This window comes from Acaromyces ingoldii (genome assembly GCF_003144295.1).
Source record: "Acaromyces ingoldii strain MCA 4198 unplaced genomic scaffold FA10scaffold_6, whole genome shotgun sequence".
NCBI classification, from domain to species: Eukaryota; Fungi; Basidiomycota; class Exobasidiomycetes; order Exobasidiales; family Cryptobasidiaceae; genus Acaromyces; species Acaromyces ingoldii.
This window is the reverse complement of record NW_020290252.1, coordinates 560,572-583,820: the sequence shown is the minus strand read 5'-3', so window position 1 is coordinate 583,820 and position 23,249 is coordinate 560,572. Positions and strand designations below refer to the sequence as shown.

Genomic DNA, 23,249 nt, shown 5'->3' with positions numbered 1-23,249 from the left:
CGAATGTGCCTAAAGGGAAGCTGACTAATCCCACCTACGTCCGACTCCCGAGCGCGCGAGCTTTTGAGAAAGAAAGTCAGACGGTCGGTCGACGACAATCCCTGCGCGATTTTTTACTTCCTTCTCATCAGCCTTACGCAACGAGTCCGACGACACAGCACCACCATGGACCTCTCCTCGGCACTCTCTGGCATCAAGGGCGGCTCCGCGCAGGAGAAAAAGGAGGCGATCAAGGCCCAGGTCTCTTCCGAGATTGCCATGGCCAACGTTAGTGTCCTTGTCCTTTTCTTGCCTCGCAGCATGGCATGGCCAGAGCCACTTGCCTTGCCCCCCCATTTCCAATTACTGACTCTTGAGAGTGACCACAACAGGCCCAGCAGCTCATCACAAAAGCGACGGAAAAGTGTTTTGCAAAGTGCGTCACCTCGCCCTCGACGTCGCTCTCGTCCAAGGAGGAAAAGTGCCTGGGCAGCTGCCTCGAGCGCTACTTTGAGGCCTTTAACCTCGTCTCGTCCACCTATGTGCGCAGGGTCGCCGATCAGAGGGGCGCCGGTGCCGCTGATCTTGTGGCGTGATTCCCGCAACGATCGATTGATTGTTTGAAAAAGCGACCTACCGACCGACCGTCCGTCCGACCGGCTGAACGTTTGATTGACTGAGCGACACGCTGGCTGACTGATTGGCCGCTTGGGAGGCAGGGATGGACGAGACTTGCCCGACGGATGCTCTTTGTCTGCTGTAGCTATACTTCACCACTTTGCAACATGATTTGACAAGTCAAGAAGCGAGAGAGCGAGGGAGAGATTTGGGTCGTCAGCAACAGGTTTGATTGTCCGTGGGTAAGGTCATCTCGGTAAATACAACAAGTGAGATAGCGGGAGAGAAGCGAAAATGAGAACACATCCAAAGAGAGAAAGGTGCAAGTAAAGGTACAGAAGAGTGAGGGTGAGAGAGACAAAGAGAGAAAGAGATAGGGAGAGGGAGAGGGAGAGGGAGAGAGAGAGAGATCAACAGTTGTCCGTGAGCCGGTTACGAGCAAGCCCGTGCGGCCAGGTGGTCAAGTTGGGATTGGTGTAGACGTCCATGTGACGGTCGATGTAGTCTTTTGTAGGGAAGTCCGGAGGGTCGCACGACGTCTTTGGCGAGCTGTACGAAGATGGCTGGTACACCCTGACGTAGTCGATTCTCATGGTGGCAGGGAAGACGAGAGAACTAAAGTCGATTGTCTGGAAGCCCTTGGAGATGCCGAGGTTCATGATGATGCTCATGGGCTCCTGGGGGACTAGACGCTGCCCGATGTCGATGGCCTGCACCGGTGGCACCGAGGCTTCCGTCACTTTCCACGTCGTCTGACCGTCCATGTACCACGTCACCTGGCCTTTGCCGCCACCGGTAAAGTCGGGGGTGAACTCGACGCCGAATCTCGTGAATTCGTTGCCGCTCTTGGCGTACGACTTATCCTGTATCTTAGTCAGGCTAGACAGGGCTTCTTGGTAATGTCCGCCCGTGTAGGGATTGAAGCGCGTTTGGGTGGTGTCAGTGATCGTCGCCAGATCCTCATCCCACTTGTACTCGAGGTCAAATGGCGCGATTTGCAGCGACTGCGACGTCTCGCCCACATTGCTGTGCACCTGGGCCTCGAGGATGTCGAGCTCCGGTGCAGACCGGCCGACGTTGACGTTGGGTCCTGGGTGGTCTTCGCCAGCGCAGGTGCATGCGGGCGTGCGCATGCCACTCAGCCAATTGAGGCCGATGTTGTTACTGTACTTGTCTGCACTTGTGCTGACAGCATCGTAGCCTGGCCTGCCTGGTGCCGTCTGGTTGGGGAGGATGCCCGAGTCGCACGAGTTGTACGAGTACGGCCACATGCCATCGGTGGTGCCCAGGTGGCCGGCCCGGGCAAGATTGCCCTGAAGCCAGAGACCGGGCCAGTAACCCGTTTCCTGCATGCTTCCTGGCAGGACGGCGTTGAACTCACTGTGGAGAGGAGATTTACCGTGACTCCGTCAGCCTGCGAGAAAATAAAAGGAGGAAGAATGCAGGACAAACGCACATATAGCCACCCTGGAAGCAGAACTTGTTCCAGCTCTGCACCATGCCCGACTGGAAGTTGAGATTGTGTGCAGGAATGTCGGTCATGGTGATTTGCAGTGCGCCATTCGTCGTGTTGACGGCTTCGGGCGTGTACCATTCGAGATCGCCCGTGGCACCGTACCAGAGGTCCTGAGCCTCCCAAAAGGGGTCGTCGCCCGGCCAGAACGTCCTTCCTTCCTCGTTGAACTCGTCGCTGAACACGAGATTGTACTTCGTCCCCGTGGCAGAAGTCCACGTTCTCGCGCTCGACGGTGTGTCTCTGTCCTGCAGACCGAGGAGCTGCGAGATGACGGGCACCTGGCCCGTCCCGTTTGTTCCCCCGAGGTTGAAGCCGCCCATCTTGTCGCCGTGCCGTCGCGTCAGGTAGGAGATGATGGGATAGCCCGCAAAGAGAGCGAGTAGCCCGCAAACGAGGATGATGACGGATATCACGTTGAGGAAGCCACGGGGAGACCAGAACACGCATCCATCCTCGCGCCGCTTGTAGTTGGGATCGTGGAGAAAGTCGTCGGCTTCGATGTCCTCCTTGGAGCTGGAAAACAGGTTCGCCGCAGGGCCTGGTCCCCCATTGCGGCCGCCATAGTTCGACGTTCCCATGCCGGCTGTTGCAGCAGCGGCACCGCTCGCCGCCACCTTGCCGCCACCCCATTTTCCGCCTCGCCCACCTCCTTCACCTCGACGCTGACCAATTCGACCCATGCTGCCCTTCTTGATGTGAGAGTAAGGACCATACTCTCCATTCTCTTCGAACTCCTCGCCAGCGGTGGCTCTCCTGAGACCCGTCATGGACTCGGCACTGCCGCCGCTCGAGGATCCCGCACTGCCGCCTTGGGGCGATGGCTGCGCTGTTCTCGACGAGTAGCCTCCTCTCGGTTGGGCCACTCCATAGCGGCCACCGTTGTAAGCCGAGCTCGCCATGATGGTGCTGCTGTTGTTGTTGTAATTGTTGTTGTTGTTGTTGTTGATGTTGTTGTTGATGTTGTTGCTGGTGCCACTGCTGGGATTCGGGACACTCTGGTAGCGCGCGTTGGACATCTCAATCGGCGGCGAGACGACCAGTTGGTAGAGTCACCGTCAAATTGGAGACCGCAGCGGTGCTTGTGCAGTGTCTTTGACGGACTGCCTTCCCGCTTCGCTCTATTCCTTTTAAAGACGCTGTTGGGCAGCAATAGCAAAAAGTGTCAGCTCAGCCTACTTGCTAGCTCGACCAAGCCAGCCCAGCGGCACATCCACGGCAGAGAAAGGGGAAAGAACCCTTTTACTTCTCCTGCCGCCTTCGGACTCCCACTTTCAATGTATGCGTGCGCAGAGCACGCACCTCCGTCGACGGATTTCGGTCAACGACACATCCGACGCACCTCTATTTGCTCTCTTGTCAAAGGCGCACAGAGAGCAAGCCCGTCTAGACGACGGCAATGATCAAGGCTATGGTGATGCCGAGGAGGGGGAAAAGGTCAAGGAGGAGTAAAGGAGAGTCACACAGGTATATCAGCCCAGCTTAGTCCATCAACACGCTCTCGCGCTCTCTTCCCAGGCTTCCCCCTTCTCAGCGAAGGCAGAAATGGCATGATGGCATATAGTCAGTCTCTGCAAGCGGGATCTCCGAGAGACTGGACTCCCACCTCCGGGGGTCGACGGACTTGCGCTCCCAGGCAGGAACCCTCGAATCTTGTTGCAAACAACAAAAAAGGGGGAAAAGAAAAGGGAGAATAGAGAATAGTAAAGTGTCAATGTGTCTTGGTACTATTGCCTTCCGATTAGCTTCATCAGCAGGTCCTCTGCTTTCCTGCCCCTTCAGTCCCGATGATTGAGCTTTAGTAAGTAAGCATATCAACAAGTATTTCAGGGTACCACTGTATTGCCTGCAGAAAGGCAGTCTAGATCTAAACTTCTACACGCTAAAATCAATAGCTGGCATTAGCAGTACGTGTAGTAGTAGTAGCAGTGCTGCTACTACTACTACAGCTGTAGTGCATTCCTTCCATCTGCCGACTTCTCTTGCGTGGGACTGACGAGTATTCCAGGGTGTCTGTGGCCAAGGCCAGAGTCCTAGACTGGCCTGTTTACCCGCGAATCGGATCCCGGTCCCGTGGCGCGCTGCTTACTGGACGAAAAGGAGCCACTTGCTAGTCGACAAACGATCTAGCTTTGGAGGAGGATCAACACGCGTACAGTAGTGTGCAGTTAGTAGTTATTAGGCTCGTCGCGTTTAGCTCCTCCTCCCCCCTTGCACGCACAGATAAACGCACAGACTGGCTCGCGCACAGACGGCCGACGCACACAGATAGACGGAACAAGTTAATACCGTCGGGGTCTTGGCAAAGTGGTGATAGGATTGGCGCAGGAACAGATGATAAAGAAAGGTGTACATCCGGTTGACCTGTCATGTATTGATGCAGAGCAATCAAGGACATCTCAGGCCGAAAGGGCCTCCTCGAGCCACTTGGGCACTTCTACGTCTACCTCCCATGCCTTACGAATCTCATCGGTGGATAGGCCCACGGTGTCGTCACGCGGCACCATGGCAAAGACGGCCGAGACGAGGATGTGGCGGGCGCCGGGAGCGCGCGCGAGAGTCTTCTGCAGGCAGGCGACGCTCGTGCGTGGGGCAATGATGTTGGAGGAGGCATCGACGGGGACGACGACGCCCTGCGTGCGCTGCTTGTCGCTCTCAGAGGCGCTTCCGAGCGTGATGTCGCGGATGCCGACGGCGCCTTTGTGAGAAGCGACAAAGGCCGTCGAGGAGGACGTGTAAATGCTGTCGGCGCCCACCTGGTCGCGCTGCTCGAGCCTCCTCTTCTCGCCCTGCTGTGCGCGGTCAGAGACGGCGAAGCTGCCGTCAGAGATGAGCAGCGCGGCGGGCACCGTCGTCTTTGCCGCCGCGTCCGTCACGGTAACGCGATGGGCACGGACGTGCCAGGCGAGTGACGAGGGCGCGGGTGCGACGAGCCACGTCTCGACGAGGACGCCCGGCCAGGGCATCCACGACGAGGTGAGGCAGCCACGCGCCTCGTCGAGGTGTGCAGAGCGCAGCTGGCGGGGCACCTTGAACGTCTCACCACCGTCGTCGGAGAGAGCAAAGGTGCTGTCGAGTGCGTGCTGCTCGTCACCCGATGCACCCGTGGGCACGCTGTAGCCAAAGGCAGACGAGTACGCCAGCTTGCAGTCTGCGGGGGCGGAGGGGGAAAATGGGTGCCTGCGTCAGTGGGTGAGAAGAGAGCGAGAGGAGACGGAAGGCACACGCACACTTTTGCGCGCCGTGGCGCATCCTGTAGGCGGGCTGCTGACCCGCCGAGAGGACGTAGGCATGATTTCCACCGTGGCGGATGGCAATGTGACCCGGCGGCTTGAGTGCCTTGATCGACGGCAGCTCACTGCTCGGCAGTGCTTTTTCCTCGCTGCGCCACCAGGCGTGAGTCGAGGGCAAGGCGAGGGGCAGAAGGGCGAGAAAGGCCCAGTAGGGCGAGCCGGGCGAGTTGTAATTCTCCGTCAGGAACAGGTTCTCGTACGTGTAGCCGATTGAGAAGGTGCCATCGTCGCGGAGGACACCGCGCTGGCCGATGAACCAGCGGATGTTGCGGGCCCAGATGCCCTTGGTGACGCCGGCGTTGTTGAGCGGCTTGGCGGCGGCATCGGTGAGGCCGGCATAGGCCAGTGCGGGCCAGTAGGCGACCATGGCGAAGCGGTAGGTCATGGATCGCCCAAACGGCACGGCGCGGCCCGCGTCATCAAACCAGCAGACAAAGTCTCTGTGTGCGTGTGGAGAAAGGAAGCCGATGAGTTGCTCTTCGTCCACACATGCCCCGCGGGATGACAGTGAGAAAGAGGGGAGACGGGAGACTTACTCTGCAAATTGGGCCGCGCGCTTTCGGAAGCGCTGGCAGCGGGCCGCGTCGTCGCGCTGCGCCACCTCGTCGCACACGTACAGCAGGGGGGCGAACTGAAGTGCAAAGGAGGCGCTGTAGTAGTCCATCTGCTTGACACCTTCTTCGACAGGACCGTCTGCATTCCAGCCACGCTCTACGTGGAAGGTGTCCATGAAGTCGAGGTCCGCATACAGCACCTCGGCGCTGTACGTCGACGCGCCCACGGTGCGCAGGCCGATGTTGGCCATCACGCGGAACCAGCGCCAATTTGTCCGTGGCATTTCGCGTCCGTTGATGTCGCCCAGCCAGCGCGCGACATTTTCGCGCTGCTGCGAAGTGAGGGGCTCCCAGAAGACGCCAGGGAGCTTCGTCAGGGCAAAGCCGATGGCACACATCTCGACCATGCCTGTGGGAGAATCAGCCGGACTGCCACTACATTGAATGGAGATCGAGGGGGACACTCAACGCTGATCACGGTCGCGCACGGCGCCCCAGTACTCTGCGTGGGCTGGGTCGGTGCCATTGATGAGGCCGTCCCTCCAGGCGCACTCGATCTGGGCGATGAGGGCCGCGTCGACGCCGCTCGTCTCGGCGCGGTGGCCGGCCAGGAGCGGCACGACGCCCCAGAGTGCGCGCGAGTAGCCCTCGAGCTCAGCGGCCGTCTCGTCATAGTGGGTGCCTGTCCTGGAGCGTCAGTCTCCTTGCATTTTTTTTTCCCCCTTTGCCTACACGGGGCCGCCCATGGACTCACCCGTGTTACCCAGAAGCAGCCGCGCGCGGCCGGGCGAGAGGCGGGGCAGCAGGGCCGCGATGAGGGCTGCTGCTAGCTTGAAGCAGCCCGCACGAGTGGCGGGATCGCTCGAGTGGCAGATGTCAGCAAGTGGGACAGGCATCGTCGTTACCTTTGTTGTGGCTGAACGCAAGAGCTGGCACCATTTATCCCCCCAGTGCTGGCCTCGAGCTGCACTCGCACCTCCAACGACGATGGCGGTGGGGGTACGATGTCTTCGTTGATGGTCCGCGTGGGGGGCATTCTGAGCCGTGCTGACCTAGACAATACTTGGCCCCACTACAATAAAAAATAAAAAATGGGGAGAATTAATTCGAGAAACGACGACGTGGACGGCTGGCTCTGCCCAGGAACAGTGCTTTCTCGCCGGCCCTTCGCCCACTTTGTAACTATGGTTCTGTACAGTAGTTGTACCTACCTAGAAAGACTTTGTCGAAGCTTAACGAATCAGCTTTCTTTTTACTTTACCCTTGCCTGAATGCGATTCCCCAGGTTCCCAGCCACTTCTTTCCCCGCATCAGCTACCACGACCCTCTCCCCCGCCTTGTTCCTGTGGCTCTCCTTCGCCTTCCCCCGCTCTTTGTTCCCTTTGAGTAGTCGTCCACACTTTCTCCCCCCACTTTGACCGCAACGCTCAATCGCATTTATGGCATGACCGCGCCGTAACGGCCGCCCAATTTCCCCCTTTCCTTTACCCATCTCCGCCCCTCCCTTCCTCCTTCTCTTACTCTCCTCAACTCGACGTGTCGCACGCACGCACCACCGCACCATGGCGTCCGCACCAACGTTCATCAACCTTCATGTGTACTTCTTAGCCCTCGTCGCCTAGTGAGTAGCAAAGCCCTCGCATAATACCTCCGTCCCCTCCCGTCGCTCACACCGCCCTCAACAGCTGCGGCATCTTTCTCTTTGGCTGGTGCGTCTCTTACGCTTCTCTTGCACTTGCATCCGGCCCTGACACGTCTTTCTTTTGCACACACAGGGAGACGGGCGTAGCAGGTGGCGTCGTCAGTCAGCCAGGCTTCCGCACCGCCTTTCGCGTCCCCAACACGAAAAAGGCACACGATGCCGTCTCGGCCAACGTCGTCTCGGTTCTTCAAGCCGGTGCCTTCTTCGCTTCGCTCTGCGCCTGGTTCGTCAACGACCGTCTCGGTCGACGGTGGAGTCTGTTCATCTTCAACGCCTTCATCTGTGCGTCTCTCTTCTCCCTACCAAGTCTTCCTCAGCTGACACTGTAAATTTACTACAGTCCTCGGCTCGGTGCTCCAGACGATCCCCGCCAGCGGCTCTCTCGCCCTCATCTATGCCGGCCGCGCCATTGCTGGTTTCGGCGTCGGTGGTGTCTCGTCCATTGCACCTGGCTTTGTCGCCGAGTGCTCGCCCGCCAACGCTCGTGGTCGCATCACCGGTCTCTTCCAGGTGGGTCTGACCTTTCTCTCTCTTTCAAACACACACACATTCACAAGCTCATGACCACTTCCTCTTTCTGCCTCCGCTAGATCGTCGTCGCGCTGGGCGTGCTGCTGAGCTACTTTACAAACTACGGAGTCTCCAAGCACATTGCTCAGTCCGACCCGCGCATCCACCGTGTCCCCTTTGGCCTCCAGCTGGTTCCCTCGGGCCTCATGGCCATCGGCCTCATCTTTGTCAAGGAGTCGCCCCGCTGGCTCGCACGCAAGGGCAAGCGTGAGCAGTCGCTCAAGAACCTCGCCTTCCTCCGCCGCAAGCCCGTCCACGACGATGAAGTCATCCTCGAGTTTGCCGAGATCGAGGCATCGGCCAAGGAGGAAATCGAAGGCCGCTTCACCCTCTTCCAGGCCCTCAAGCAAAAGGGCACCCCCATCCGCTTCCTCATTGCCTTTGGCCTCTTTGTCTTCCAGCAATGGGCCGGCCAGAACTCGGTCAAGTGAGTCACTGCAATTGTCCTTACAGTTCTCTCCTTGCACGGAAAAGCTTACCGTGCACTTGGAAACAGCTACTTTGGTCCCCAGATCTTCCAGTCCATCGGCTACAACGGTACCACACCCGCGCTCCTCGCCACGGGCGTCTACGGCGTCGTCAAATTTGTCGCCACGCTCGTCAGCGTCAGCTTCGGCATCGAACGCTTCGGCCGACGCTGGTCCCTCCTTGGCTCGGCTGCAGGCATGGGCATCCTCTTCTACATCCTCGGTGCGCTCCTCAAGACCTACCCGCCCGATGTCAACGCCACGAGCCCTTCATCGGCAAGCAAGGGCATGGCTGGGCTCCTCTACATCTACTGTATCGCCTACTCGTTTGGATGGGGCCCCGTGCCTTGGGTCGTCGTCTCAGAGATCTTCAACAACCGTACCAGGGCCCACGGTGTCGCGTTTGCCTCGGCCACCCAGTGGCTCTTTAACTTTTCCCTGTCGCAGGCCACGCCACGGATGGTGACGGCGCTCGGCTGGAAGCTCTTCATCTTTTTCGCCAGCATCAACATGGTCATGATTGTCTTTTCCTACCTCCTGCCCGAGACAAAGGGCAAGAGTCTCGAGGAGATGGACGTCCTCTTTGGCACCATCGATGCCTCTGAGCAGCGCCAGAAGGTCGAGCAGGAGGAGCGCGTCATTGAGCACCAGCTCGCGGCAGACGGCGAGAACATGCTCGACTATACAGCCGATGGCGGATCTTCCAAGGGAGGGAGTGCTGACGACAAGGACCGCCACCCAGTCTCGACAATGACCAAGGATGCGGCACCGTAAACTTTAGCAATCTTACTTGTCATGCGCAATACCTTTCTGTTGATGTTCTCTCTCGCCAAGTCATTTACGATGTCTCCTTGTCCTTGATGTCCTGCCTACATACATTTGCGAATGATCGTGATTGAATAAGAAGTAGCACCGAGCACGGATCACGGTCCCCGGATGATGACGACAACGATGAGGAGGTTAGAAGCCACGTGGGAAAAAGAAACTTGATCGCGCGGTATTCCCAAAGTCCAGCCCCCCCTCCTGGCTGATTGCCTCTTTCGACAAACAACACTCCACCGAACCTCGAGCGCCTTCTCCTCGACTTCGGTAGCTTCCACTTTTCTCTTTGTCCTTTGTTTCTTTCCTATCCACCAAGAGCGGGCTGTTCCTCGTCCCACACACATACACACACCTAATTCGATACCTGGGCCCACATAGGACGGTGCCCCCCTTTCCCCTCCGGACACCCCGACCGATAAGACCTTGGCAGTGGCGTTGAGCGTTGCGACCGACTGACAATGGCTACACGAAAGAAGGTCCTTCTCAAGGTGAGATGCGACCCTGCCATTGGGCGTCTGTCGTGCTCTAGAACTTGCTGTACTGACGTATCTAATGCTTTCCTTGCAGGTCATCGTGAGTTCCGATACGGCCGAATGTATGCGAAATTACCTTGCTCCGATGCTGACCACCAGACCGCGTCTCTGTCTTCCGACGACAGATCCTTGGTGACTCGGGGTGAGTTCGGTGGCGCAGCTCGAGACGGACACGCGCTCCAGAACCAGGAAGGCTGACGTTGTGAGGGGTGATGCAGTGTCGGCAAGACTTCGCTCATGAACCAATGTGGGTGACCCCCTGCCTCTTCACTGTGGCCGTCGGGCGAGCCGGGTGGCTGACATTGCTGTTGCTTTCCTCCTCCAGATGTCAACAAGCGCTTCTCTTCGGCATACAAGGCCACGATTGGGGCCGACTTTCTCACAAGAGAAGTCATGGTCGATGACCGACTCGTGACAATGCAGGTGCGTCTTGCCACCCTTGAGTGCAGCGGTCGAAATTGTCCGAAAAGATGAACGCTGAATCTCGATACCAGCTCTGGGACACGGCAGGACAGGAGCGCTTCCAGTCGCTCGGCGTGGCCTTCTACCGCGGCGCCGACTGCTGCGTGCTCGTGTACGACGTCAACAGCGCAAAGTCGTTTGAGACGCTCGACTCGTGGCGCGACGAGTTCCTCATTCAGGCCAGCCCGCATGACCCGGAAAACTTCCCCTTTGTTGTCCTGGGCAACAAGATTGACGTCGAGGAGTCGAAGCGCATGGTGTCGCAGAAGCGGGCCATGACGTGGTGCCAGAGCAAGGGAAATATCCCGTACTTTGAGACGAGCTCAAAAGAGGCCATCAACGTCGAGCAGGCTTTCCAGACGATTGCAAAGAATGCCCTCCAGCAGGAGGCTGAGGCCGAGATGTGAGTGTGGAGTGTGGAGAGAGCGAGCACGCATGCTGACTTGGTGCTTCCTCCTACTTAGGTACGCCGACTACCCTGACCCGATCAGAATCGACAGCGACACGACGCAGAACGGATGCAGCTGCTGAGCGCTCCATTGTCGTCTCATCTCACACAGGGGACTCTTTTCGTTCCGTCCCCTCGCCCTCGACAGTCGTATTCCCACCCCCATTTTTCTGGCCTGCCTCTCGCCCTGTCCCATCTCGTGTCCATCCTCGGGCATCCACACTCGCTCGCTCCCGTTTTCATCGGCCTCGGCCGCTCACTTTTTCTGCAATTGAATATAATCATACAGACACAAACACAATCACGCAGAGCATCGCAGAGCAGCGCAGAGCAGAGCGAATGGACCTTGGCAGGGCTGTCTCTGGACGGCACTGGGCGTGGTGGAGAGACGGCATGCTTCTGTTGAAAAGGAGAGAACGACGAATGCATGCATTCCGTGCAAATTTGAATGGTAAAAGAGGGGATGACGGAGGGCAGGTTGATGAAGGTGTCTCTTTGGTACAAGAAGGAAGCAAGAAGGGGACAACTATGCACCACAGCAGTGGTGCACGGCAAGAGATGAGAGAGAGAGGTAGTGATCGAGAGAAGGTGGGGGGTTAGGGCGCTATAAGAGGACGGCGCCGCCGCCGACGAGGGCGGCGGCAGCGGCGGCAAAGTAAGCCGTGTAGCCGAGCCCCGCGTGCGTGAGCAGCCGTGCGGCGCCGTCGGGCGAGCCGCTGGAGGAGCTGGCGGGGCTTGACGAGGAGGAGCTCGAGCTTGAGCTTGATGAGGATGAGGTAGAAGACGAGGAGGTGGAAGAGGTGGTGGGAGAGGAGGTAGTGGAGGACGTCACTGCGGTAGACGACGAGCCCGCGGCGCCTTCGCTCGTGCTGCTGCTGCCGCCTTCGCTCGACGATGTAGTTGTCGGCACGACACTGTGCTCCGCGGTGTTAGTTCTGCTGGAGTCTGACCAGGAAAGAATAGCAGCGAGAGAGAGGAAAGAAGAGAGGGGAGCACTCACGAGGAGAAGCTGTCGGTAATGGGCGGGAGATAGTACTTGCTCGAGAGGGACGCAGCCACGGAGCTCTGCGATGGGTTCAGCGAGGTGAGCTGCGCGGCGGCGAGGCCGGCGGCCGTGAGTGTCAGCGCTGGGTAGGTAAGTCGCATCGTCGCTTGCGTTCTATCTCTCGTTCGTGGCAATGGTGGTGTGGAAAAGGCTAGGTGCGCGCACTTGTGTGTGTGTGTGGGGAGGATCAGCGCTTTCTTTATTTTCTACCGTTATTAGCCGCACGTAAGGAGACTGAGACTGCCATGGTTTTAGATCTTGAAAGGTCCTACGTCAGTGTACAGAGCGCTGCAGAGCGCGCGGGAACGCGAAACGACGGCAGGCTTCGCCGGCAATTAGAAGATCCAAAATTTAAGGCTTTCTTGAATCTTCATCTCTTGTCGTTCGCTGCTTTGCCTTGGAAAACGAGTCGACAGACAGGGTACGGCCTCTTAGAGATGAATGCCAAGAAAAAAAAACAATGATTGATTGAGCGCAGGAGACATGGCTTAGGGAACAAGTAGAGTTTTGTGGCTTGAGCGACCCTCTCCTTCTCAGGCGAGATCTGGGCGGCGCGGCGGAGGACCAGGCGGAGGGCCAGGCGGAGGGCCGCGGCGTTCCGGCTCCTCGGGCACGGGGCTTCGGCGGCGATCATCGTCGGCTTCAGATACCGAGGGAGATGGGCTGTCCCTGGGCGCAGCTCGTCGTGGAGTCGGCGATGGTGAGCGACTTGTCTCCTTTCGACTGCGCGGAGGGGGCGTGAGGCTCGCCGAAGGCGAACGTCGCCGGCGTCTTGGCGGTGGCGACACACTTCCCGACGACGGGGAGCGACGTCGTCGAGCACGTGGAGCTGGGGAAACACTGTCCGAGGGCGAGCGACGCCGGCTGCGAGTCGGTGGAGTCATGCTGTCGGCAGAGGGAGAGCGCCGACGTTGCCTTCGCGGTGGGGGCGAGGGGCTCCGGCTGTCGACTGAGCTTCCTCGCCGGCGCCGACGCGGTGGCGGGCTGGGGCTGCGACTGAACGACGGCGACCTTATTCTACGAGCTCTTCCACCCTCTTCCTCCTCGTCGCTCTTCGCCGGGCTGTACCGACCTCGCTTGGCCCCTCTCGCAGGAGGGCTGGGCGACAGACTGTCATCGCGAGGCGCGCGGCGTCGGGGAGGTGGCGACCTCGAGGGTCTGCCCTCCTCTCTTGCTGGCCGCTCCCTCTCCTTTTCCTTTGCCCTCGCCCTATCCTTCTGCTCCTGTTCCTGCTCTTCCTTGCGCCGCTTCCAGGCCACCTCCCTCTCCCTTCTCGCCTCCTCGCGCTCCTGATCCCGCCGCTTGCGCTCCTCGATGCGCTCCTGCTTGAGCTTCTCCTGCAGATCGCGATCGAATGCATCGCCTTCGCGGTACCCTTCTCTGATGCCCAGCGCACGTTGCATGCTCTCCGTCTCGGCGCGCTTGGCGGCGCCCAGTGCATGTACATCTGAGGGACGCAGCGCCTTTGTCTCTTGCCTCGTCGGTCCACCAAAGATTGCTGGCTGCCTCTCGAACTGGGCGAGCAGCGTCTTTCTCAGTTCCTGGACCTGTTCTTCAATCTCAGCGTCGCCGAATCTGTTATAGAAAGAGACAGCGTAAGCTCGCGTGTAGAGTCGACGTGAGATTTGGACGCACCCTTCATCCTCGAGCTTGATCCTCAGCTCCATGCAGCCAACCTCGACCTTGCGCTTCCGCTCATGCTCGAGAATACCTGCATCCGGTTCCCGCTGCTTGGCCTTGTCGTCCCGCCAGCTGTCGGTCTTCTTGGATCGGTAGTCATCACGAGGCCGGACGTGCGAGAGGTTCTTTTGGATGTAGCCGTTTGTCCCGCTGTTGAATGGTTACCTTGTCAGTCAGTCACTTATTTATCCACTGCAACCGGAACAGAGCACCACTCACGTTCCTCGAGCCGTCGGCAGGCCGATGCCGTTGTAGGACATGGTGGATGCAGGACTGGGGGCCAGTCGTCGTCGCTGTCGTTGTTGCTGATGCCGTCGTCGCGAAGAGAAAAAGATGGGCCCCGTCTCCACTGGCGTCGCGAGCCACGTGATTTTCCGGCTTTCGGAAATGGCCTCAGCCGTGACTGACTGACTGTCTCCACGCTTAGACGACAGACGGCACACGACGACGACGACGACGGCGACCAGCGTAGGACAGGCAGCATGTCGACGTCGACGTCCTCTGCCGCTTCTACGGCATCGACTTTGAAGATGCAAAAGCCTGACTCGATGTATGCGTCGCTCTCGGCGCTGCTCGCGTCGGGCGCCTCGTCGGCATCCGAACACCTTGCGCTGCTGCCGCCATCCAGCCTCTCATCGTCCATCACCCACTACCTCGCAACGCTCCCGACAGACGAGGCCGCCAAATTTGCACGTTCGATTGCTTCCAGTCCGGCGCTGTGGAGCGGCGGCGACGACAGAGTCAAGGTGCTGGAGCGGGCACGGCTTGTTTACGAGGCGTGCGCCCGTGCCGTCCTTGGCCGGATTCAGGCCATTGTCAATGAGCGCGTCGGCTCCGTTGGGTGGACCTCTCGTCGCGGCCTGATCTCGTGGCTGCGTGCGCTGGCCGATGCGGTGCACCTCGACGCCGACGCGATTCCCAAGCGCTTCGACGAGGTGCCCCTGCCCGGCCTTGCGATCCACACGGGCCTCGTCGCTGGCCTGCAGGCCGCACGCGCCCAGCGCCGGAGGGAGGAAGGCCGCGGCATGAGTGTCGGCTACGCACTTTCAAGGGCCGAGGACGAGTGGTGTGTCGCGCTGGCCGAGTGTCTGGAGCCTCTCGCGGCCAAGCGGTCGTCGACGCAGGACGAGACAGACGAGTGGGAGCTCGAATTCAAGAAGCGCATGGGGGCGCATCCGTCGTCGGACGAGGACCGCACAGAGGTGGCGACGCTCTTTTTGGCTGCACAGGTCGCTCCGCTCATTCCACAGAAGAAGCTCGAGGCGCTTGCGTCCGAGCCTCTCGTCGGTGTCATGTCCGACGTCGTCCTGGGTCTCTTTGAGGAGAGCCATCTGCTCGACTCGATCCGCGAGGATCTGGTCCAGGGCAGCGACGGCCTCGTGGGCTTGCGAGATGCAGCAAAGACAGTAGAGCGGAGCGGCATGATGACGAGACACCCGCTCTTCTCGCTCCTGGGCCCGCTGTCGAGGATGCTGTCCCTCAGCCTGTCATCCGTCGTCCGATCCCTTCCTTCTGCTGGTCTCCACGACATTCTCTTTGCGGAAGACGGCGAAAATGGCCCAGCCATGGCGACGCGGATGAAGAGCATCGCAGGCAGATGGCAGTCTCAGTGGCTCAGCAGCCGGCTCTCTGGCCTGACAGAGGATCAGATTGGTAAGCAGGAAATCAGAACAGATCATTGCGATGGAAACCCCAGGGCTGACGTTCGTCGCTTCTTAGCACCCGATGCTCGGCCGCGGACGACGGAAATGTGGAGTGTGTTCAAGACAATGCTGTTCAGCTTTACCATGATCTTTGACGCCCTCATGGAGGCTGTTGTCGATGTGTGCCCCAGCCCGACAATCACGACGCCGATCGATGCATCGACACCGCCACAAGAGGGACAGAAGTGGCCTGCGACATCGACATCCAATATACCCCTGCCCCTGCTGGAAGTCACGTCGACGATTCTCATTACCTACTCGCGCTTGTCTTGGATCACCTCGTCGTTTGGCAGCTCGACATTCGAAGCCTACCGCCGCGTCTTTTTCGAGGCTTTGGACGTCATTGGCCGAGACGGCGAAGCCTCACTCGCACTGCTCGACTTCATCCGGCCCGACGCACCGGGCACGCTCGAGGCCAACCGGGCACGGCGGGCCAAGGCGACGTACTACATGGACGTCGTCGAGCAGCTCATCCCTTCGCTCTCTGACGAAGTCATTGAAGGCGAGCTGCTCCCCATCTGTCGTCCTTACCTCGTCGATCGCGCCTCGAACGAGGCCGCGAACAAGGATGCCTTTGAGTCGGCCCACTCGGTCCTGCTCAGTGTCTTTGCGAGTAGCAAGCGCGCCGTCAAGGATCTCGCGCCCTTTTATGCACGCTTGCTCCTCGATGGCTTTGGGGCCGAGAAGCTCAACGAGGGCCAGCTCGTCCATGCGTACTCGACAATGGTCGACGCGGTTTCGGACATCGACGACGGTCTTGCCTGGCTCGTCGTCGACCTGCTCTGGACGAGGATAGGGCAGGCAAGAATGGCCCAATATGCAGCATCGTCTCTGGTCTCAGCAGCGACAGCAGTTGAGGGCGGACTGAGCGAGGAGGGCCGGCTCGGGCTCGCGAGGTGCTTCATTGCACAGCTGCCCAACGTCAATCTCGTCCTGCTCCGCTCGATGCTCGACCGCGTCAGGAGACTCATCGTGGATGCGCCTGCGTACGGCAGCGTGGCGAAGCCGCCGGTGGTGGAAGAAGAGCAGGAGCAAAACAAGAAGAAGAAGAAGCAGGCTCAAGACGAAGGGAGAAGCACAGGCGAGGAGACAAGGAGAGAACTGTGCGAGAGGACGTTTGATGCGCTCGGTGGTCTGGATGCCAGCACAAGAGAAGAAGGCCTCAGGTGGTGGTTGGACCATCGCAAGGAATTTGGCGTATGAGCAAACTGTCTGCGCTCTAATACATGGAAATATTCTTCCTTATCCGATCTGTCTGACATGCCCGCTGACCGGCCTTGTGCTCGAGGTGGTGAGGAACCCTGTCAGTACCGTATAGTGACCAAGATGTCAGGAGAAACGGAAGCCGCGAACTCATATGACAGCATCACAATTTGTAGATTCAGAGCACTTTTAGGTCGAAAGCAAAGTCTCTCCTCGGTCTTTGATGAGGAGTAAGCAGTGACAAGTTGACCTGCTACCAATACCGATCGAGCGACAAAGTCCGAAGAGATGGAAAAATTAAGGCCAGGCTGCATGCATGAACTAGGCGCTCGGAAGAAAGGCGAGTGCGATTTGTGTGGAGCGCATGTGGAGCACTGTGTGGGGAACACATGACCATAGGGCGAGAGGCCGGCATCACTTGGAGCGGGTGCGGCATCCTGACTTTTTAAAAGTGGAAGGTGTTGCTTTCAAGCGTTTGCCTCACCACTAGCTCCTACCCCTGTGCACCGACGACGAACACGATCACGAAAATGACGGATCTAGCCCGCGACAAGCTCAAGGACCCTTCGCTGTATGAGCCTGGCAAGGCGTACATCAACGGCAAATGGGTCACCGCCAAGAACGGCAAGACCTTTGACGTCGTGGGTGAGTCCTCTGTTCCGAAATGGACCGCTCGGTACAGTCCAGGAATAGCCAGAAGGCACGATGCTGACAATCGGCGGCAGACCCCTTTACCCGCAAGATCATCGGCACCTGCCCCGAGATGGGCAAGGAGGACGTCGATGAGGCCTGCGCAGCCGCCCACGCGGCCTTTCCCGCTTTCAGTCGCAAGACGGGGCGGGAGCGGGCAAAGATGCTGCGCAAGTTTGACGAGGCCTTCAACGCCAACCGTGCCGACCTGGTGCACCTGCTGATCAAGGAAATCGGCAAGACAAAGGCCGAGGCCGAGGCCGAGATCACCTACGCCTCGTCCTTCTTTGACTGGTTTGCCGGCGAGGCAGAGAGGATGTACGGCGACACGATCCCCGCGGCGAACCCGGTCATGCGGATACACACGATGAAGCAGGCCGTTGGGCCCGTGGCCGCCATGTGCCCGTGGAATCTGCCCCTGGCCATGCTTGCCAGAAAGGTCGGAGCAGCCCTCGCGGCCGGTTGCACCGTCGTTGCCAAGCCGGCGGGAGAGTCGCCACTGTCGACGCTGGCCATGGCAGAGATTGCGACGAGGAGCGGCTACCCGCCTGGCGTGCTCTCCGTCGTCACCTGCCTGGACCGTACGGCAGAGGTGGGCGAGGCCCTCTGTCGCAATGAGCACATCCGCAAGGTCACTTTCACCGGCTCGACTCGCGTGGGCAAGCTCCTGGCTCGCTACAGTGCAGACGGGCTCAAGAAGCTCTCGATGGAGTGCGGCGGAGTGAGTTGTCGTTTTCTTAGCTCTTGAAGCTGCGACGCTTATCATCTGGACTTCTCTAGAATGCTGCCACGATTGTCTTTGACAGCTGCGACATTGAAAAGGCCGTGACGGTGAGATTCTTTTCCTCTCCTGTCCTGCTTGACTCACGAAGACTGACGATTGCAATCGTCTCAGTCGGTCATCACGTCCAAGACACGGAATGCCGGACAGACGTGCGTCGCAGCGAACCGCATCTTTGTCCAGAGCGGCATCCACGACGAGTTTGTCAAGCGCTTCATTGCCAAGCTCAGCACCATGAAGCAGGGCGACGGCTATGCCGCCGGTACCATGATGGGGCCCCTGATCCACGAGCGGGCCGTCGACAAGGCCCGCCTACACGTGCAGGACGCACTGCAGAAGGGCGCCAAGCTCGAGTACGGCCCGGCCAAGGCCCCGCCCCTGGGCCCCGACGACGGCTTCTTCTACCCGCCGACCGTGCTGACGAACCTGCAGAGCGACATGCTCATCAGCCACGAGGAGACGTTTGCACCCGTGGCCGCCATTCGCAAGTTCAACACAGAGGAAGAGGTCATCAAGGAGGCCAACAACAGCTCCGTCGGCCTGGGCGCCTACGTCTTCACCACCGACCTGCGCGTGGCCACGAGGATGAGCGAGGCCCTCGAGTCGGGCATGGTCGGCATCAACACGGGCATCCTCTCGGCCTCGGAGGGCGCCTTTGGCGGCGTCAAGGAGAGCGGCTACGGGAGAGAAGGCAGCAAGTGGGGCCTCGATGACTACACGACCCTCAAGAGCGTGACCACGGATGTGTCATAAGCGCAGCTCCGACGGCTGGCCTGCCTCGTCATTCTTCTCGAAATGGGCTTCTAAATACAAAGTACGACAATGTCTCCTTCTACCTCTGTGCACCGCCTATTCTTGCGATAGTATCGATGTCTCTGTTGATGTAGTCGATCACGTCTGGCTTCCATCTCTTGTTCATGTTTCTCTCTTGAGCGAACATCTCTTGCTCGTACGGCTCGGCTCGGCTTCAATCAATCAATCAATCAATCGATCGACAGAAGTTCATCGAGTCTCTCGAAGCGTCCATTCATGACGTCGGACTCGGACGTCCAGATGTCCCCGTCCTGCTCGCTCGCTTGGCTCTCCAGCCTGCCAATCAGCGTCCCGCGCGCGGCGCCCGTGACGAACCTCTTTGAGCTGACGACAATGACGAGGCGCTTGCAGCGCGTCAGGAGCACATTGGTCCTCCGCTGGTTCCTGAGAAAGCCCACTGTCGCCCTGGCTTGGTTTTCGGTCGTCTGCGTCGTCGCGACGATGCCGTCGCGGACCAGGCTGGCGACGACGACGTCTGTCTCCTGTCCCTGAAACGCATCGATGTTGAAGACGACATCGCCGGACCCACTCAATCCCTGCTTCTTGAGCCTCGTCTCGATCTCGTTCCGCTGTGCGTCGTAGGCCGTCAGGACCTTGAACCCAATCGCCTTGGTGCGCAGGTAGCGGACGAGGCGAACGACGGTCTCGGCCTCGTGCGTGTTGACGAGCGACGGTGTCGTGCGTCCCTTGACGTGGCGACCGCGATCGACATCGACAAAGGCCACGCACTCGCTCAGCGCTCGATTCGAGACGGTCTGCGCGGCGTGGAGCTCGCCTCCGTACACGGCCTCGCTGATAAAGTCGCACAGACCGCGAGGCAGGCGGTACGAGGTGTCGAGCAGGTGGGCGTGCGCGCGGAGGTGCTCGAGCTCAAACACGCTCTGGCCAGCCTGGGCAACATCGTCAGACCCAAAGGGCGCCAGCTGCTCGTCGTCGCCAAAGAAGACGACTCTGGACAGTGTGTTTTCGAAGCGCCGGAGGATGTGCGGATAGGCTGACAGGTGGATCTGTGAGGCTTCATCGACGAGGAGCATGCGCATCCTCTTTGCCTCAAACAGGGGCACCGAGGTCGTGTATCGCGCAGCCGAGAGCCCAGAGACGGTCATGAGAATCACCATGCTGGATCCTAGCTGCTCCCGAAATGCTTGCGGGCTCGCCATGAGCCGGTCGGTCACGAGGAGGCGCGCCTTAATGGCCGCATACAGATCCTCGTGCCAGTCGACGTAGAAGTTTGGCGAGACGAGAATCTTGAAGTCGACGCCGGCCCGCTCGAGTGCCTCGCCGATGTTCTTGACGGCCGTGTTGGACTGGCAGGCGGCGTAGATGGCCTCGTCGGTCCGCGATCCGCCAGCGAGGACGGCAAACTGCTTGCAGACGGTTGCAATGACCTTTGTCTTGCCCGTGCCCGGTGGACCGTGGACGAGCAGGATCCTGGGGTCGTGCGGACACTGGCGCCAGTCGTGCGACGGCAGGTGCGCAAAGACGGCTTCCGCGGCCAAGCGCTGAGACTCATTGAGAGTGTCGGAAGCAATTGCGGCAAGCGAGCTCGAGCTCGAGTTCGAGCTGAGGATGCTGCTTGGGCTGTGTTTTGGATGAAAGTGCGGCACTCGGTGGTTGAACAGCAGAGCGCCGCAAAGGCCTGACAGGCTGTTGGCCATCTCGACGGGCACCATCTCGCCCGTCTGGCTGTCCTGGCCGATCTCGACGACGCGCAGCAGGTCCGTCCAGTGGCGCACCATCGAGCTGTAGTCGCTCGCCCGATCAGGCCTGCCCATGACCTCGACCGAGGCAATCTTGAGGTTGGCCAGGCCTGCCGTGACGCCGTGAATGTCCAGCGTGCTCGTCCTCCCTTCACTCCTTGTCGTCTTGGCACGCAGCACCGCGCCGTCCAGCGTGGAGATCTTGAGCCCCTGCCGACTGCTTGTGCCCAGCTTTGTCCGGAAGTCGGTGTTGGTCACGCAGATGGACGACCGGCCCTCTTGGTGGGTATACTCGACGCTGGATCCATTGGCATCCATAGCCAGGTTGGCCGTCTGCGTCTTGCCTGCCATGAGGTGCAAGGCCGAGTGGACCTGTGCGCAGGTCGAGAGATGGTCGACCACTTGCTGTGCGACGCACCTCGTCGAGACGATTGCCGATTCGTAGTTGGTCTGCGACGCTGCAAAAGGCTCCAGCTCGACGCCCGTGCTGGACCACCTGCTGTAGTGCAGGGCGACGAGGTGCGCAGAGATGGTCAGACGCATGGTGGCGAGAAAGCCTCGGAGGGGCTGCTTGAGGTTGAGTGCGGCATCGATGACGAGAAAGCGTTCATACGGCAGACGGCCCAGCTTTGCTGCAGCATCGATGCCGAGACGGGCTTGGATCAGCTGGAAGTCGGACGACTCTGAAGATTTTGACGAGCGACAGGACAGGTCGACGACGCTGAAGCGCAGCTTGAGCGTCTGGTAGAGGAGGAGCGCGAGGATGGCGCCCTGGAAGCAGACCAGCACGACGCGGTACTCCTGCTGCTGCTGCTGCTGCTGCCGTGAGTCGCTCGACGAGGCCGCCGACGACAGCGTGTGTCGGCTCAAGTCGGCGAGGAAGCGGGCGACGTGGCTCATCATCTCGAGGCTCGCCCTCTTCTTTGTGTAGATGGACTTGAAGCGGATGACGAGAAGGCGTTTCGCATACGACAGCACGATTGCATCGGGCACCGAGCGGCCTCGGACTGACACGCCCACGCCGACGTAGCAGCACCGTACGTCGTCTTCTTCGTTCTCTGACGACGACATTTCTGAACATGGCTCGGGGCAGACGAGCCAGTCGACGTGCGCTTTGGACGGCAGGTCATGGCCGCTGCCCACGACTTTGACATCAAAATGTGCCGGCAGCTGATCCAGTGGCACCATCTCTGCTTGGGGTGAATGGGGCGGCAAGCAAGAATCAGCAGTGGCGATGGGGACGGGAAAGGCGAGGTGAAATCACGGGCCGCCTCTTATGTGAAAAAGCAGCAAGGGCCGCCGGTGCTCTCGGAGCCGCCTAGGAACGCACCGCTCTGTAACGCTGCCTCACTCTGCCTGTTGCCCGATAGATCTGCGACGGGCCCAATTTCTGTTTTGGTGCTGAGGCTCTTGCGCCACTGCAACTATGCGTGTGCATCCCTTTGTTTTCTTGTTACGGTTACGCTCTCCCTTTGTCCTCCCTTACGAACACTGTCTGTAGAACGAAGATACCAATTGCCCTCACGATATGTGTCGCCTTTCGCTGGTTGCGGAGATCAAAGGATAGACCCCTGTCCTCTCGCACGATGGCCAGCTCCGTTAAGAATGTACGTCAGCGGCCGCTGACTGTACCAGGGTGACCGCTCCTGTCTGCCTCTTCCTCTACGCCCTGCCTTCTCCCCGCCTGGCAGACGACAGAAGCCCCGCCGTCGGCCAGCTAACATCTGATAACCCTCGTCTCGTCTCATCATCGCGTCTGCATTGGCCCGCTCCGCGCCCAGCGCTGCGTCCAGCTCCGCGACTGCGTCAAGGGTCGGAGTGGAGACACGGCGAATGAGGATTGGTATTGGCGATACAAGTACAGCAATGCGTGCCTGAAAAGGGAAGAGGGCGGGGCTGACTGGCTAGGCGCTGCTCATCTTGGACATCTTTCGGACCTTTTCGTCGACGACTGCCTTGCCGCACATGGCGCAGAGGCCCTTTTTGAAGGCGCATTCTGTCACGGCTGCTGTCAGCATCGCCTAAGAACCCAGCGCGGGCAGAGAGGGAAGGCGCACGACTCACGCTGGCAGTACTTGGCCTTGTCCTGCTGTACATTGGCCTTACACAGCGTGCACTGGAGGAAGGAGGGACAAGAGGAGCGATCAGTATGCGTGTCATGTAGCAAAGGGCAGAGATTGAAAAGGGAGAGGCGACGGAGGCCAGACAGGAGACGCACCCTGGCTGCCATGGGGCTGTACCAGTTCTTTGCGCCGAGCAGCTTGTTCTTGCCCACGTCTCGCACGCTGCTCGACGACGTCGACGAGGCCGAGGGCCCGCCCCTCGACGGCCCAGCGCTGCCCAGGCCGGACGAGACGACGGCGCCTTGCGTGTTGCGATTGCGCTGTGATCAGGACCGGCGCGTCAGCCCTCCTTCACTCTCTACCCCTGCTAAAAGTGGCGACTCACAAATGGATCGGCTGCCGACACCTTTCCCAGCTTCTTTTCGCACGTCTTGCACACCATTGCCCTTGCCTGTCCGTCACACGGTGCCCTTTGTGCTTGCCTGTGTCTCCTGGTCGCCTGTCGACGAAGCAGTGTTTGGGTCGTGAGACACTCCAAGTCACGTCACGTTTGACTTTCCTCCACTTTGAGAATTTCTTCGTGTGGACTGTAACTTTTTTTTTTCTTTTC

The 23,249-nt window shown here is 59.5% G+C and overlaps 12 protein-coding genes across 12 annotated transcripts; 6 read left to right on the top strand and 6 right to left on the bottom strand.

Moving 5' to 3' along the window:
* Positions 1-103: 103 nt before the first annotated feature.
* Positions 104-645, top strand: FA10DRAFT_255554 (hypothetical protein). The gene is made up of 2 exons (XM_025519771.1): positions 104-267; positions 372-645. Exons 1-2 carry the CDS (start codon positions 166-168, stop codon positions 573-575), a joined length of 306 nt encoding a protein of 101 aa, XP_025375086.1. The 5' UTR covers positions 104-165; the 3' UTR covers positions 576-645.
* A 362-nt stretch (positions 646-1,007) lies between these two features.
* On the bottom strand, positions 1,008-2,691 carry FA10DRAFT_233706 (concanavalin A-like lectin/glucanase; the record flags this gene model as incomplete). Its single annotated transcript, XM_025518959.1, has 2 exons — positions 1,008-1,977; positions 2,054-2,691. The coding sequence occupies 2 exons, from the start codon at positions 2,689-2,691 to the stop codon at positions 1,008-1,010; spliced, it is 1,608 nt and encodes a 535-aa protein (XP_025375085.1).
* Positions 2,692-4,402: 1,711 nt separating this feature from the next.
* Positions 4,403-7,039, bottom strand: FA10DRAFT_244885 (hypothetical protein). The gene is made up of 5 exons (XM_025519359.1): positions 6,712-7,039; positions 6,427-6,639; positions 5,940-6,366; positions 5,341-5,843; positions 4,403-5,261 (listed from the first exon to the last, which is right to left on the bottom strand). Exons 1-5 carry the CDS (start codon positions 6,851-6,853, stop codon positions 4,510-4,512), a joined length of 2,037 nt encoding a protein of 678 aa, XP_025375084.1. The 5' UTR covers positions 6,854-7,039; the 3' UTR covers positions 4,403-4,509.
* Positions 7,040-7,229: 190 nt separating this feature from the next.
* Positions 7,230-9,569, top strand: FA10DRAFT_269166 (sugar transporter). The gene is made up of 6 exons (XM_025522648.1): positions 7,230-7,578; positions 7,643-7,666; positions 7,733-7,941; positions 8,000-8,169; positions 8,250-8,656; positions 8,726-9,569. Exons 1-6 carry the CDS (start codon positions 7,520-7,522, stop codon positions 9,468-9,470), a joined length of 1,614 nt encoding a protein of 537 aa, XP_025375083.1. The 5' UTR covers positions 7,230-7,519; the 3' UTR covers positions 9,471-9,569.
* A 211-nt stretch (positions 9,570-9,780) lies between these two features.
* Positions 9,781-11,384, top strand: FA10DRAFT_269164 (hypothetical protein). The gene is made up of 7 exons (XM_025522647.1): positions 9,781-10,006; positions 10,086-10,091; positions 10,177-10,193; positions 10,270-10,298; positions 10,377-10,474; positions 10,546-10,916; positions 10,978-11,384. Exons 1-7 carry the CDS (start codon positions 9,977-9,979, stop codon positions 11,042-11,044), a joined length of 618 nt encoding a protein of 205 aa, XP_025375082.1. The 5' UTR covers positions 9,781-9,976; the 3' UTR covers positions 11,045-11,384.
* FA10DRAFT_269163 (hypothetical protein) lies at positions 11,372-12,401 on the bottom strand. Its single transcript, XM_025522646.1, has 2 exons — positions 11,962-12,401; positions 11,372-11,875 (listed from the first exon to the last, which is right to left on the bottom strand). Exons 1-2 carry the CDS (start codon positions 12,105-12,107, stop codon positions 11,566-11,568), a joined length of 456 nt encoding a protein of 151 aa, XP_025375081.1. The 5' UTR covers positions 12,108-12,401; the 3' UTR covers positions 11,372-11,565.
* Positions 12,402-13,301: 900 nt separating this feature from the next.
* On the bottom strand, positions 13,302-13,946 carry FA10DRAFT_233747 (cwf21-domain-containing protein; the record flags this gene model as incomplete). The annotated part of the gene is made up of 3 exons (XM_025518961.1): positions 13,302-13,581; positions 13,642-13,836; positions 13,906-13,946. Coding segments are annotated over 3 exons (516 nt in total), but the record flags the coding sequence as incomplete, so codon positions are not given.
* A 222-nt stretch (positions 13,947-14,168) lies between these two features.
* Positions 14,169-16,592, top strand: FA10DRAFT_262325 (hypothetical protein; the record flags this gene model as incomplete). The annotated part of the gene is made up of 2 exons (XM_025520115.1): positions 14,169-15,339; positions 15,406-16,592. 2 exons carry the CDS (start codon positions 14,169-14,171, stop codon positions 16,590-16,592), a joined length of 2,358 nt encoding a protein of 785 aa, XP_025375079.1.
* Positions 16,593-16,914: 322 nt separating this feature from the next.
* Positions 16,915-18,931, top strand: FA10DRAFT_179611 (aldehyde dehydrogenase). The gene is made up of 4 exons (XM_025518286.1): positions 16,915-17,237; positions 17,318-18,003; positions 18,063-18,113; positions 18,178-18,931. Exons 1-4 carry the CDS (start codon positions 17,123-17,125, stop codon positions 18,814-18,816), a joined length of 1,491 nt encoding a protein of 496 aa, XP_025375078.1. The 5' UTR covers positions 16,915-17,122; the 3' UTR covers positions 18,817-18,931.
* On the bottom strand, positions 18,932-22,127 carry FA10DRAFT_179492 (P-loop containing nucleoside triphosphate hydrolase protein). Its single transcript, XM_025518285.1, has one exon. The coding sequence runs from the start codon at positions 21,762-21,764 to the stop codon at positions 19,047-19,049; it is 2,718 nt and encodes a 905-aa protein (XP_025375077.1). The 5' UTR covers positions 21,765-22,127; the 3' UTR covers positions 18,932-19,046.
* On the top strand, positions 21,644-22,292 carry FA10DRAFT_179234 (hypothetical protein). The gene has a single exon (XM_025518284.1). The coding sequence runs from the start codon at positions 21,780-21,782 to the stop codon at positions 22,200-22,202; it is 423 nt and encodes a 140-aa protein (XP_025375076.1). The 5' UTR covers positions 21,644-21,779; the 3' UTR covers positions 22,203-22,292.
* Positions 22,293-22,480: 188 nt separating this feature from the next.
* FA10DRAFT_288582 (hypothetical protein) lies at positions 22,481-23,081 on the bottom strand (the record flags this gene model as incomplete). The annotated part of the gene is made up of 4 exons (XM_025524212.1): positions 22,481-22,572; positions 22,641-22,692; positions 22,795-22,959; positions 23,025-23,081. 4 exons carry the CDS (start codon positions 23,079-23,081, stop codon positions 22,481-22,483), a joined length of 366 nt encoding a protein of 121 aa, XP_025375075.1.
* Between the last annotated feature and the right edge of the window lie 168 nt (positions 23,082-23,249).

Bases quoted from the DNA above. Each gene is read 5' to 3' on its own strand.
- FA10DRAFT_179611 (XM_025518286.1), top strand. From the start codon at position 17,123: ATGACGGATCTAGCCCGCGACAAGCTCAAGGACCCTTCGCTGTATGAG. The intron at 17,238-17,317 runs GTGAGTCCTCTG...AATCGGCGGCAG, and splicing joins CAAGACCTTTGACGTCGTGG to ACCCCTTTACCCGCAAGATC. The intron at 18,114-18,177 runs GTGAGATTCTTT...CAATCGTCTCAG, and splicing joins ACATTGAAAAGGCCGTGACG to TCGGTCATCACGTCCAAGAC.
- FA10DRAFT_269166 (XM_025522648.1), top strand. From the start codon at position 7,520: ATGGCGTCCGCACCAACGTTCATCAACCTTCATGTGTACTTCTTAGCC. The intron at 7,579-7,642 runs GTGAGTAGCAAA...CGCCCTCAACAG, and splicing joins TTCTTAGCCCTCGTCGCCTA to CTGCGGCATCTTTCTCTTTG. The intron at 8,657-8,725 runs GTGAGTCACTGC...ACTTGGAAACAG, and splicing joins GCCGGCCAGAACTCGGTCAA to CTACTTTGGTCCCCAGATCT.
- FA10DRAFT_244885 (XM_025519359.1), bottom strand. From the start codon at position 6,853: ATGCCTGTCCCACTTGCTGACATCTGCCACTCGAGCGATCCCGCCACT. The intron at 6,640-6,711 runs GTGAGTCCATGG...GCTCCAGGACAG, and splicing joins GCTGCTTCTGGGTAACACGG to GCACCCACTATGACGAGACG. The intron at 6,367-6,426 runs GTTGAGTGTCCC...ATTCTCCCACAG, and splicing joins CGTGCGCGACCGTGATCAGC to GCATGGTCGAGATGTGTGCC.
- FA10DRAFT_269164 (XM_025522647.1), top strand. From the start codon at position 9,977: ATGGCTACACGAAAGAAGGTCCTTCTCAAG. The intron at 10,475-10,545 runs GTGCGTCTTGCC...TCTCGATACCAG, and splicing joins ACCGACTCGTGACAATGCAG to CTCTGGGACACGGCAGGACA. The intron at 10,917-10,977 runs GTGAGTGTGGAG...CCTCCTACTTAG, and splicing joins CAGGAGGCTGAGGCCGAGAT to GTACGCCGACTACCCTGACC.
- FA10DRAFT_255554 (XM_025519771.1), top strand. From the start codon at position 166: ATGGACCTCTCCTCGGCACTCTCTGGCATCAAGGGCGGCTCCGCGCAG. The intron at 268-371 runs GTTAGTGTCCTT...TGACCACAACAG, and splicing joins CCGAGATTGCCATGGCCAAC to GCCCAGCAGCTCATCACAAA.
- FA10DRAFT_269163 (XM_025522646.1), bottom strand. From the start codon at position 12,107: ATGCGACTTACCTACCCAGCGCTGACACTCACGGCCGCCGGCCTCGCC. The intron at 11,876-11,961 runs GTGAGTGCTCCC...CGCGGAGCACAG, and splicing joins ATTACCGACAGCTTCTCCTC to TGTCGTGCCGACAACTACAT.
- FA10DRAFT_179234 (XM_025518284.1), top strand. From the start codon at position 21,780: ATGGGGCGGCAAGCAAGAATCAGCAGTGGCGATGGGGACGGGAAAGGC.
- FA10DRAFT_179492 (XM_025518285.1), bottom strand. From the start codon at position 21,764: ATGGTGCCACTGGATCAGCTGCCGGCACATTTTGATGTCAAAGTCGTG.